Source organism: Garra rufa, chromosome 12, assembly GCF_049309525.1.
Source record: "Garra rufa chromosome 12, GarRuf1.0, whole genome shotgun sequence".
Classification (NCBI taxonomy): Eukaryota; Metazoa; Chordata; class Actinopteri; order Cypriniformes; family Cyprinidae; genus Garra; species Garra rufa.
In genome coordinates, this window is record NC_133372.1 from 30390926 (window position 1) to 30403042 (window position 12117).

A 12117-nucleotide genomic window follows, 5' to 3' on the forward strand; every position below is an offset into this window, starting at 1 on the left:
GACGTTCTTTATTGAACTATTGAATTGACCTGCACTTGTGCTATTCAGTACAAAAACAGCACTGATACTTCACTGGTTGCTCGTACGATAGGCTATTGCTTAACTATAGGCTATCATTTGATATAAATTTGAGACAAAAACTCATACGGGGCAAATTTTCTTGAATTTTAGGGGCATATAACTGCATTATATATAGGCAAAGCGCAGTTGTTTTCCTGCATCATGTTCAGCAATCACCTGTATGCAATGTAAGATGACCTATGCAGGTCTGGACAGATGTGTTAAATGCTTTTCATTCATTCACCTTCTTTCTTTCTTTATAACACATTAAATCATCAGCTGTACTTTAACCAGAATAATACGCATGCTGTGATTTGGTTTGCATCTTCTGATTGGTTCTGTGGACTTTTCCTGCCAAAGGGAACTGCCATTTATAAGTTTCTACAAACGTATTTCTGAATGGGCTTTTCTTGTTTAAAATGCATGTTCAGGAAATGACTGTTTTATTCAGGCATATATATCAAATAACACTTTAAAAATGCAGTCTCATTTATTATTAATGCGCTGATGGATGCCAGGAACACCTGCAACTTACTGTTGAAAAATTACTCAAATTTGTGGATAAGTTGTACAGTGTGTTCTACCTTGGGATCAAACTCTTGGTAACACTTCTTGCTTAAAAGGGTCATCTGATGCCCATTTTCCATTTTCCAAGTTCATATGATTCTTTAGGGTCTTGAAAAGTCAATAACAGGGGTTTTCAACTCTGGCCCTCGAGGTCCACTTTCCTAAAGAGTTTAGCTCCAACCTTGATCAAACTCACCTGTCTGTAACTTTCTAGTGATCCTAAAGACCTTGATTAGCTTGTTCAGCTGTGTTTGATTAGGGTTGAAGCTAAACTCTGCAGGAAAGTGGACCTTGAGGGCCAGAGTTGAGAAACCCAGGTCTATAATATACTTTGCTTAAAAATTCTAAATAGTAGTGTAAAAAAAAACACCCTTTACCTTGTCAAAATCAGCTCTGCAAAAATTCAACTCATTTTATTGCATGGCCCCTTTAAATGCAAATGAGCTCTGCTCGCCCTGCCCCTCTCTGCTGTGGGATTACCAGCTGTAATGTTTACTTTAGCCGCATTTAGCCGCATTTATCGGCGAAATCTTGCCAAGAAGCACATTATTAAGAAAGGCCATTTGCAAAGATGCATAAAAAACCCCCTTCAAATGGCTCTAAACGATCCTGACTCTTCTATGCCATAGAAGAACCATGTTTGGTTCTCCAAAGAACCTTTCAGTAAACAGTTCCGAAAAGAACCATTTTGAAGACCATTTTAAAAATCGAAAGAACCTTTTCTGCATTTGAAAGGTTCCATGGATTTGATTCCATTCCATTGATGCCAATAAAGAACTTTTATTTTTAAGAGTGTAGTCGAGGGATTATATACTTTTTAATTACATACTTTTTAACCTCAAATGCTCGTCTTTTTTAGATCTGCGATGTGCATGCATACTCTGAGTATGGTTCAATACAGTTAGGGTAGGTCGAAAAACTCCCGTCTTATTTTCTCCTTCAACTTCAAAATTCCTGAAAGGTTTTCCTCAAAAAACAATTTCTTTATGGCTGAAGAAAGAAAGACATTAACATCTTGGATGACAAGGGGGTGAGTAAATTATCTCTACATTTTTGTTCTAGAGGAGAACTTCTCCTTTAAATTGCATGCAACAATGCTGCAAAATTCTTAAACATTTTGTGTGCAATTTAGTTAAATTTGTCAAACAGTTTACTTAATTCATTTGTGTTGGGATGGAATGATTTTATTCGCCATTAACTGAACCTGAGCAGGAGATTTTTCAGTTCCCAGCATGCTCTGCACAGAACTGGATGAAAAGAGAAACTGTTAAAATTAGGTGTTATTTGTGATTTGAGCAAGATGAAAAGGCAGGAAAGCTGGTAGTATTTTATTATTTTTGGTATTTAGAGGGTTACCATTATATTAAAGAGTGCCAGTTGTACCTTGTTAGTTTGGCAGCATAATCACTAGGATAGTTTTCTTTTCTTTTGCTTTCTGTAAATGGCACAGGTTATTTATTATTTATTGTTTTGCAAGTGTGTGCTACTTAGACCTAACAGTGAACTGGTTAAGAAATTTTATATTTAGTGATTGGAGGAGCAAATATTTTTGAATTCTTTAATCTGCAACCACTGTGCTCGAAACATCACATGCTGCAAACACCTGCTTGTCAAAACAGTATAAAGCAACAAAATCTTTGCCAAAACATAAAATTTTACAAACCAATTTATAAATGCATTTCTAAAAGTCTTATCAGCAATCAGGAAGGCATCAAATGCCATTAAATGTTAGGATTCTGTATATTATGTGTTTCTTTATTAATTTATAGTGTTTTAACAGTTAAAACCATATTGGTTTAACAGACCAATGTCCTTTAGCAGAGAACCATCTGAATTTAAAAACAATGTGCCGTCTCAATTGCTGAAATCATGTCACATGACAATTATAATATATGCTTTGAACCAGTTATTCGAAAAGTTTTAAAGAGTCACGAAGCAGCATTGTCCAACTTAAGAAATATTGTCAACAATTCAAAAGCTCAAAAACTATGGAAGCTTGTTTCCGCCACTAAAAAAATAAAAAAATAAAAAAAAAGTATTGCAACTTTCTCACAATTTTGACTTTTTTTATACAAACTCGCAATTCAGACTTTTTTCTCAGAATTGTGAGATGTAAACTTGCAATTCCCAGTTATAAAGGATTTGCAATTCAGATTTTTTTCTCGCAATTGCGAGTTTGTCTCGCAGTTTTGACTTTTTTTGCCTCAGAATTGCGATATAAACTTGCGATGCTGAGAAATTAAGTCATAATTATGAGATAAATATTTGCAATTCTGTAATTCAAGTTTATATTTTGCAATTCTGACTTTTTTCTCTGAATTGTGAGATATAAACTGAGTTATAAAGTCCAGTTTTAAGAGGAAAAAGACTGATGTATTTTATATATATTTTATATATATGTATACTTTATAACTCACAATTGCGAGTTTATATCACACAGTTCTAGGGGGAAAAAATCAGAATTGCGAGTTTGTATCATACAATTATAAGAAAAAAAGCCAGAGTTGTGAGATAAAAAGTTGCAATTACCAGGCTTTCATAGAAAACACCTTTGAATGAATTGTCAAAATAAATAAATAAATAAATAAATAATTGAAAATGTATTCTCCTCTATGGACTTTTGTGTGTGTTTGTGAACATGCGCCATGGATCGGTTTTTAAGTCACACAGAAGAGAATAAAACATTCAAAATGTTAAACGTTTACAACGTTTATCCTGTTTACAAAAAACAGTGCATTTGATTGCATTTGTTAACTCATTAATTTTGACAGTCCTAATGCTAATATTAGATTCTAAGTTTGATGAAACTGAGATTTATATCTCTGTTTAACAGGCTCTGTTAATTGCCTGTTTAGTTTTGCATGTCAAAACAATTCAGTGCCATCACGGTCAGCAATAGTTGTACGCCACTGTTGGCATCTTTGAATGAACATCAGTAATTTGAACAGTATTTTCACAAAGTCTTTCAAAGGCGTTTTGGTTCATAATTTTCTTTTATAGTTTATTCTGTCCATACCGCATTAAGTCTAAGGCTATCTTTTCACAAATCATTATCCTTTACTTGATATTAAATGGCTGTGAAGCAGCCCATGAAAAGCTGAATGTAAGACAATGTGCTTTGTATCCTGTTGAGTATAACAACAAATGAACAAATTTTGAAATGTCATTCAGCCTGTAGCCTGAATATCAGTGAAATAAACAATAATATGCTTTTTGTGCCAAAGCGCCTGTGGTGTCATCATCAAATGATGCTACATTTGGGAACACAATCAGTTATCAATTTAGACCTTTTGTATTTCTTTCTGTGGTGAGTGCAAGTCACAAAAATTCAAGAAGAACATTTTGTTCTGTAATAGTATTTACTTGTCTGTTCATTTTTACTATTCTCACAGACTCTCTCACAGATATTCAACTGAATTTATAAAGGCATCAACATATTGTGTTTACGCATTTCTTGTTCCAACCTACCATTAAAATATGCACAAATATAGTACGTTCGGTGAGGCTAATGGCTTTGCCTTTTAAAGTCGATTTTCTTTCACGGCTCAACCAAAGTTCTTCATTGAATCACATTTTCATACACCAATGCACATGCACAATGACACAAGTTTCAAACAGCCACGCTGATAAAAAGAATTTGCTCCTTTAGTCCTGTTAGGTCACAAACGACTCCCGCTCCGACCACTAAAAATCCCAGATGAGTCTTTGCAGTACAAGAGGATTATCTAATAAGAGATGCATTTAGAACCAAGCTAAGGGATCCCCAAAAGCAATTTGTTGGCAATTCGAAATACAGCGTAGATTGGTTCTTGTGAATTGGGACTGATTGGGTCCTGTTTGCTTCTGTCAGGTTGAACTTGCCTTATAATCATCTTATCTGATACCAGAACTAGGAGTTCGACTCAGCACAATGGATCAGACATCAATCTCCTGTGCTTTTGCACACTCAAATTGGTCTGGTTCTACTAGGTGAGATCATAACCATAAGTGCCAGGGGAACTTGAATGAAAAAGCACATAAATTGGTAAATATTTCTATAAACGATTCAATGATCATGCTTGCCTGAAGTTGAAATGCAGATTAAACCATGTTGGATAAATCCATAAAGCAACTTGTTATTGAGCGCATTATTATAAGTAGTCTGCCCGGATCTGTAGGTCATGCTTAATTCATTTGTGAAGTAGTTGCATTCTGGGAACTGGATGCAAATTTTCTAATTCCTCCGACTCTTCATTACAGCAAAGCTCATCAAACAGTTTGAAGCAGGTGTAGGCCCTCCCCTAAGGGAATGCTTCCACTTGTTGTGATCAAGAGGGATAATGTAGGACTACATAATCCTTCAGGAGTGGAACATTTTAGCTTTCTGTAGAGGAAGTAGCGAGGATGTAGTCTAAAGAGAAAATTGTGCAAGGTGGGAATAGTTATATATATCTATTTGGACCTGAAGGGGTGCCGCGTATGTAGAAGGATTTTAATGTTGAAAGTGGGAAGGTTGTCAAAGTCACTTATTTTCTTAAGTCCAACAGACCACATGCAGCTTTTAGCACAGCAGTGTCCTCTTCCATTTTTTTGAACTTGTTTATGTCAGCCAGCAGAGTGCCCTGGATTCCCAAAAGGGCTGTTTTTGGAGGCAATACATCTATTCAGTGTATCTAAGATCAGTGACCTCCATAATTTATTTCCCTAACCTTGTGTGCTTATAGGCTTCTACTTAGTTTTTCTCTGTCCTTGGACTCTTGAGAATGTCTTGTTTATTCACTGTGTTCACAAGTGTTTTGCATTTGATGTTTGAATTAGTCATGTTTCTCTGTTCAAACCTTTGGTGTGTGAAAATGTAAAAATTGCTATGGTAACATGTTTCACAGATGTAACTAGACAATATCAGATACTAATATTTTAATATCTTAAATCTACTGTAAATGGTAATAAATTGAGTTTGTTGCTACTCCAAAAAAATTGACTAACATTTAGCAGATATACACATTTAAAGGCTAAAATATATACTTCCAGACATACTTTCCATCACTTCATGATCGAACATGACTCTTTCTGAAGGTTACATAGTTACACAAAAACAATTTGTCCAGTCAACTTAAAATAATTTGTTACCTGGCTGCCTTTAAATTTTAAGTTCAGTCAACTCAAAAAGGTTTAGTCAACTTGAAATGTTAAGTTATACTAAGTGACAACTTAGATATTTGAGTTGATTCAACTTAAAATTTTAAGGCAGCTAGGTAGCTTACCCAGCTTTTAAGTTAACAAACCAATTTTTTAAGTCAACTCAAATATCTAAGCTGTCACTTAGTACAACTTAACATTTCAAGCTAACTAAACGTATTTGAGTTGACTGAACTTAAAATTTTAAGGCAGCAGGGTAAAAAATATTTTAAGTTGACTCAACTAATTGTGTTTTTTTTTTGCTTGTTTGTGGCCAGTGTTGGAAGTTACATTTAACTGCATTATGCAATTTAATCTGTAATCAGTTGTATAATTGTACTGTATAATTCAATTACAGTTACTTATAAAAAAAATGTTAACTATTTTGTGGTGACTGTGCTTTAAATTATTTTTGTTATCTTAATTCAAGTAAAGAAGGATTTTAAAAGTCTGACAGTAATCAGTATGAGTACTACTGTAAGGTTAACCCTACTTGGTTGTTTGAAAATAAGTAATCGTTGAAATCATTCATTATTAATTAAAAATATCAATTTATAAATAAAATCAAAAATAAAATAAGTAATTGAAATAGTTACACTACTTATTTCATTTTAAATAGAGTAATTTATTATCTGTAACCTATTACATTTCCAAAGTAAGCAAAATGTTTTAAAGTTAGTTTTTCTAGCTGACTAATGAGTTTATGGTAACCATTTTAACATTACGTGACATTGTTTACAAGCTGTTATATTGACTTATTTCCACTAATAAGGGTAAAATCTTTCCACTGATTGAGCAAATACTCGAGACAGGACACGGAATTCTGATTCGGATACCTTCGGATGTTCATTCATGTTTATGACGTGCTGAAAGTGGAGGATATAATCAATTGATCTGCACTTCGTGCTACTGCTTCTCTTGAACTGAGGTGCTAGTGATCTCTCTACATTAAACAGTGTCAAAACAGCATTTATTGTTTGAATATTCTACTAAAATGGACAGAATTTGAAATCTGAGACTTTGTTTCATATTAAAAGTAACAAAGCACAAAGCTTATTGTGATTTAGATGGTCGGTGCAAAACAATGTTTAATTGATTAACTTAAAACAGGCTAGACTACTTAATTGTAGGGATTTAAGAATTGATATAATTTTGTAAAAATGAGAATCGATTAAAATTGAGAAATCAATATTTTCTACCAAGCCCTATTAAAAATGTATTAATGAATTACAAATATTACAAATATGCAGGTTTTTACTTCACAGGACTTTAATTGAAGGAGTTGTTGATTATTGTGATGACGTGATGCTAAATATCTCCAGACTTGTCCATCCATCTTGGATGGCCTGCACATTTTCATTTTTGGGTGAACTATTTCTTTAATTTAGTTGTGAAACAACACTAATGTTGCTCTGAGACAGTTGGAACAATTCTCACTGGTGGAGTAAAAATAGACAAACCATGTCTCTAAAATGCAAGTTACTCAGTTCTGCTATTGCTTAATTATAATTCCTAATTAAACATCATGTTTAGCGAGTGCATATAAAGTTCTGCAACATCGACAGCAAAGGGAGTACAATGGTGTGATTCAATAGTAAACTCTAATTGGATGTAAAATCGTGATTGATTTGTGCTCATACAAACCACATCAGGCGGAAAGGACAGTGCGAGTAATAAATTGATGTTGATACGGTCCTGGCCCTGGACAACAAAATACCACAGGTTTGTGAGTCGGTGGTTCTTGATGGCATTGATCCCCCTGCGGATCCTTTTGTTCTCTCAGGTAATAAAGCTGCACATTGATTTATTGGCAGCAGACAGCTACCTTTTGCTTGCCTCCTGTTCACTGCAGTATCTGGCCCTCCAGAAACCTACAGTGAAGCTCAAGATAAAGTTAGTGTCAAGTTAGCAATGCATCTTCATCGTGAATCACAAGAACATTACATTGTTTACATTGAGGAGATCAAAGAAGCAACACGGCCACTATTGATCAAGCGTTGGCGCACTGCCTCAGAGTGCTTAGAGAATAAAGGGCTAACCTACTAAGTTGATGTATTCTCTTTCTTTAATCTCTGTCTGCGCTGCTGAGTTTTCCATCTTCATCAGAGAAGCTGCACAGTAAATATAATGCAATGCTCAGTCTTTTCTTTCCACGGTTCTTTCTGTACAATTACAGCAGAATGATAAATTGTTTGTCGGGCTGCGAGAAAGACCGATTGCCTATGTAATGTTTTGCCATTTCTTATTGTCATATTTGTCATTACAACAACGTGTCAACTCATTTCAGCACAACTGACAAGCTCTCATTTTACAGGCTCTCGATGCAGTGCGCAGGTGATTTGTGTATGCATTCTGGCAGTAACTGCTCCCTTGGTCATTTGTGTTCGCAGAGTAATTGCTACAGCGTGGGGTGTTGCACATGTGAAAATGTTGCAGTAGCTGCAATGCGGGTAGATGCTCCAAGAAGACATAAAAATAGTGATTCTTTTATTTTTTGTGGATTTTAAAGGTGTCTCTGATTATGGTGTCTATCTTATTATGCGCAACTTTTCTTCAAACATGTAGAATTTCCATTGCCGTACAATCCTTTGACCTTTAAATTATGCAATCTGTGTAAATCACAGGTAGATTTTCTACAGATGTAAAACAGCCCAGTTGAGAATATGACTTGAATGAGAAAACCAAGAAACCAGCCTGGAAAAGCATTGTCCTTTTACTTGCATTTCGCAGTTTAAATGTTAAAATCCCTCAGATGAAAATGCTTTCTTTTTAATATGAAATCTCCCAGTCATTGCAGGCACAAATCTTCCCTTTTTCCTAGGAAGTTATGCAAATATTTTTTGCAATTTATATTCTGTAGGATTTTTTTACAGAGTAAAACGCTTCATTATACTGCAAAGAAAATACGTAAACTTCGAAAGAGGATGTAGCTAAGTGAGTAAAGCTCATTTTCTTTATTGTGCTAGTTCTAGGTAAAAGGTGCAAACAGATTATGAAGAGGCGATTGACACTTTTGTTGGCATTTAAGTAATCTGTCATCATGTGTTGATTCTAACTAATTAGCATTCACACTGTCTAAATTAATGTACTGGAATGCAAGAAAAAAGTGAGAAATAGCTGAACTGGGAAAAAAAAATCCTTTTCTGACAAGCATGAACAGCAAAAAAATGCATTATATACTGAGGTGCACAAAATATGTAAAGCAAAACTGTATACTGTATATTCACAAAGGCACACTAGATTCCACAATCTTTGCCCCATTTTTGGCATCAATGTTACATTCCAATATAAGGCCCATTGTAATCATATAAATGTTATGGTTGAGAGCAACTGCTTTGTTCTGATGTAACAAAGTGCGTGATTAAAATAAACCAATGTTCAAAAGAAAGACATGAATGAAAAAAAACAAACAAACAAAAAAAACATGATTAGACAAATACAAATCCTCAATTCCAAATACTGAAAATAAACAATGTTTAGATAAATCCAGAATATCAATAGAAAACATTCAGCTCAAAACATTGCATATTTGGCTCCATTCATAATTTCATAATTTGAAAAAAAAAAAAAAAACTTAAGGAGCTGGAGGACATTAAACGTGTCTTTTGTTGAGATTTTTTATAAAATAGGCTTATAAGCCTAGAGTAACTGTGCCAATGTGGTTCATAATGGGCATTAATACAGGAAACATATGCAATTCAGCATATGAGTGAATCGTAATACTGATAATGTACAAGAGAAAAAAAACACTACACTCTCTCTTACAATGAAATGTGGATAAAAATAAATTAACATGAACCTAACAAGCATATAATATAATTGTCAATAAATTTGTTTCATTATAGTTTTATCAAAGTCATATGTCATGTTCATTGCATTTAATTCCTCATTAAGTGCACTCAATTGCAAATATAAAACGTGTTTCATTTTCCAATAAACTAAACTGTCACGTAGCAATAAAAATATGCTGATAAATAATGCAACCATTACTCCATTACAACCATGATGTTTTAATAACAATTTATCTACAAAATTGACTGACATCACTGTATTCTTTCCAAGGAAAGTGCACTGTCACTGAAGCAAAAGAAAAAAAAAACATATAAAAATTACAAACAAACACTCCATATATTTTTAAAATCTCTTCTTTGAACTCAGTGTACTATACAATAAAAATGAGTCTTTTTTTTAGCGAGATGGTCAACTACTGAACTTTCAACGAAAAAACCTTTCATCAGTGTCCTAAAGTGTCTGAAAGCCATTGCAGCTTCGACTTTAACAGTCTACTCTTCATTTTTACAGTTGTTCTATTGCTGTCTGTTATGATGCTTTAGCCGTTAGCTACAGAGTTTAGTGGTCTCGTAATCCAGAGAATTGGGGAGACGGGCATTAAAGGACTGGAGCGAGGCATGAATGCGCACCACCTCATTAGCTGTCAGTTTGAGACGGTGCCGTAATAAGCAGGAGAACAGGTCCAGAGGTTGCTGGCCCGGTGGAGAGAGTCGATTGACCCGGTCTCGGATCTCCAGCAGCTGGAGCAAGGCCGAGTCCTGCGAGCCCTGCGTGTACGGGTAGTCCAGCTGTAGGATCAAGTCCCGGATCGCTTCCGGGTCGAAATGCATGCTGTAACCAAACACTTGAATGCTGTTGATCTTCATATACCCCAGATTTCTAGTAGGATCAGCCATTTCCAAAGGCTCCAGGTAAACGCTGTCATTAGCTCCGGTGCCTGGAGTTTTAATGCGGCTCCTCAGGTAAATGTGGATGGTCTCGAAGAAGGTCTTCCACTTGTTGCCTAAAGTCAAGGTCCAGTTAAAGCATTCTAGTGGGAGGTCCAGCTTAGCAGACTTCCAGTCTGGAAAACTGTTCTCGTTAACAGGAATCAACCAGCTTTCTGAGTGGCTCCCTCCGAAGGGATTGATGAAGAGTGTGAGCGCAGGTTCCAAAGTGCTGTTTTTCGTAAGGCAAATTTGAAGTGAGATGCCTAAGAGCATATGTACCAGGTTGGATTTGTATTTGTTACTCTTTAGTGTAAGCAGCATCCTCTTCCTCCATGAAGGATCGAACCAGCTATTCAGCCGCATGTCATTGCTAATGAAGATAGCGTGCACCTCTAAACGTCGATCGGCTCTCTGTAGGAGGTAGCGTAGCTCCAGATCTTGTAGATCAGTCTCAAAGCCCAGGTAGTTCTCGGTGGAATCTGCTACCATTGGTCGACAGGCACCTTGACTTAACATGTAGCCGATGTTGCAACTTCCGCAGCGAGTGTGGTTGTCATTAGCGCAAGCGGCACAGGCGGCACCTTCACCCACAGAGCATGGTGTCGGTACCTGGCAGGAACTGTGCTCATATGCACAAATGCAAGTGTGCAGCTCTTCTGAGAAGGATCCTAGCTGGTTGTTCTCCGAGCAGTATAATAAAGACTGGAAGTAGTTCAGCCAATACGACTGTGGCCTATGATGTAGGAAAGATAAGATAAATATCAATATCAGTTAGTCTGCCTAAACGATGGCTGTTGAGATTAAACTGTCATGTATCTAAAGCTGGTACAGCGGCAGATGGCAAGATTAACACTAGCACAAACATAATTCTGTTCCACAAAAAGTCAACTGAAAATACATTCTATAAATGTTATATGGTAAAATTGCCATTCAGCATCTCTCTCTAACAGCAATTGAAATTTCTTCAAGCTTTATTTTCACAAAACCTATAAATGTTCCAATTAGGGATGGTTCGATACGTGTATCGGTACCGTTCGGTTCTCGGACAAATTCCAAATGGAAGTGATCATCCCTATCACCTTTGTGGGAGGACTTAGGGCACGTGCAGGTCATAATGTAGTCGTTTGCAATGCACTTGGCGAAGGGAGCGATGTTATTTCCTCATTATCTTCAGCTGGGATGTTTACGTGACAACACAGCATGGTCTCTGTCAGCAGATGTCGCTGTCTTTTTATTGTTAGCATAACTAAGCGAATCTGCTTAGTGCTGACAGACGCGGGTGTGTTCGACTTGAAGCGGGGCAGCGCCACTTCAAGTTGAACACACCCGCGTCTGTCAGCACTAAGCAGATTCGCTTAGTCCCCCTACAAAGGTGATAGGGATGATCACTTCCATTTGGAATTCGTCCGAGAACCGAACGGTACCGATACACGTATCGAACCATCCCTAGTTCCAATACCGAAGGTTTTTGAAAATCTAAACATTAAAAAATGAGTTCACTCCTGAATTAAAATTTTTTTTGAGGAAAACATTCCAGGATTTTTCTCCATATAATGGACTTCAGTAGGGATCAGCGAGTTAAAGGTCCAAATTGAGAAATTTGAGAAAATGT

At 36.0% G+C, this 12117-nt stretch overlaps 1 protein-coding gene across 1 annotated transcript in view; it reads right to left on the reverse strand.

Annotated features, from left to right (window-relative positions):
• Window positions 1-9388: 9388 nt before the first annotated feature.
• brinp3a.2 (bone morphogenetic protein/retinoic acid inducible neural-specific 3a, tandem duplicate 2) overlaps window positions 9389-12117 on the reverse strand; it is a 42833-nt gene continuing 40104 nt past the window's right edge. The window contains exon 8 of the mRNA XM_073851718.1: window positions 9389-11238. Coding sequence (XP_073707819.1) covers window positions 10122-11238 — 1117 coding nt within the window. The 3' untranslated portion in view covers window positions 9389-10121. The remainder of the gene's footprint in view (window positions 11239-12117) is intronic.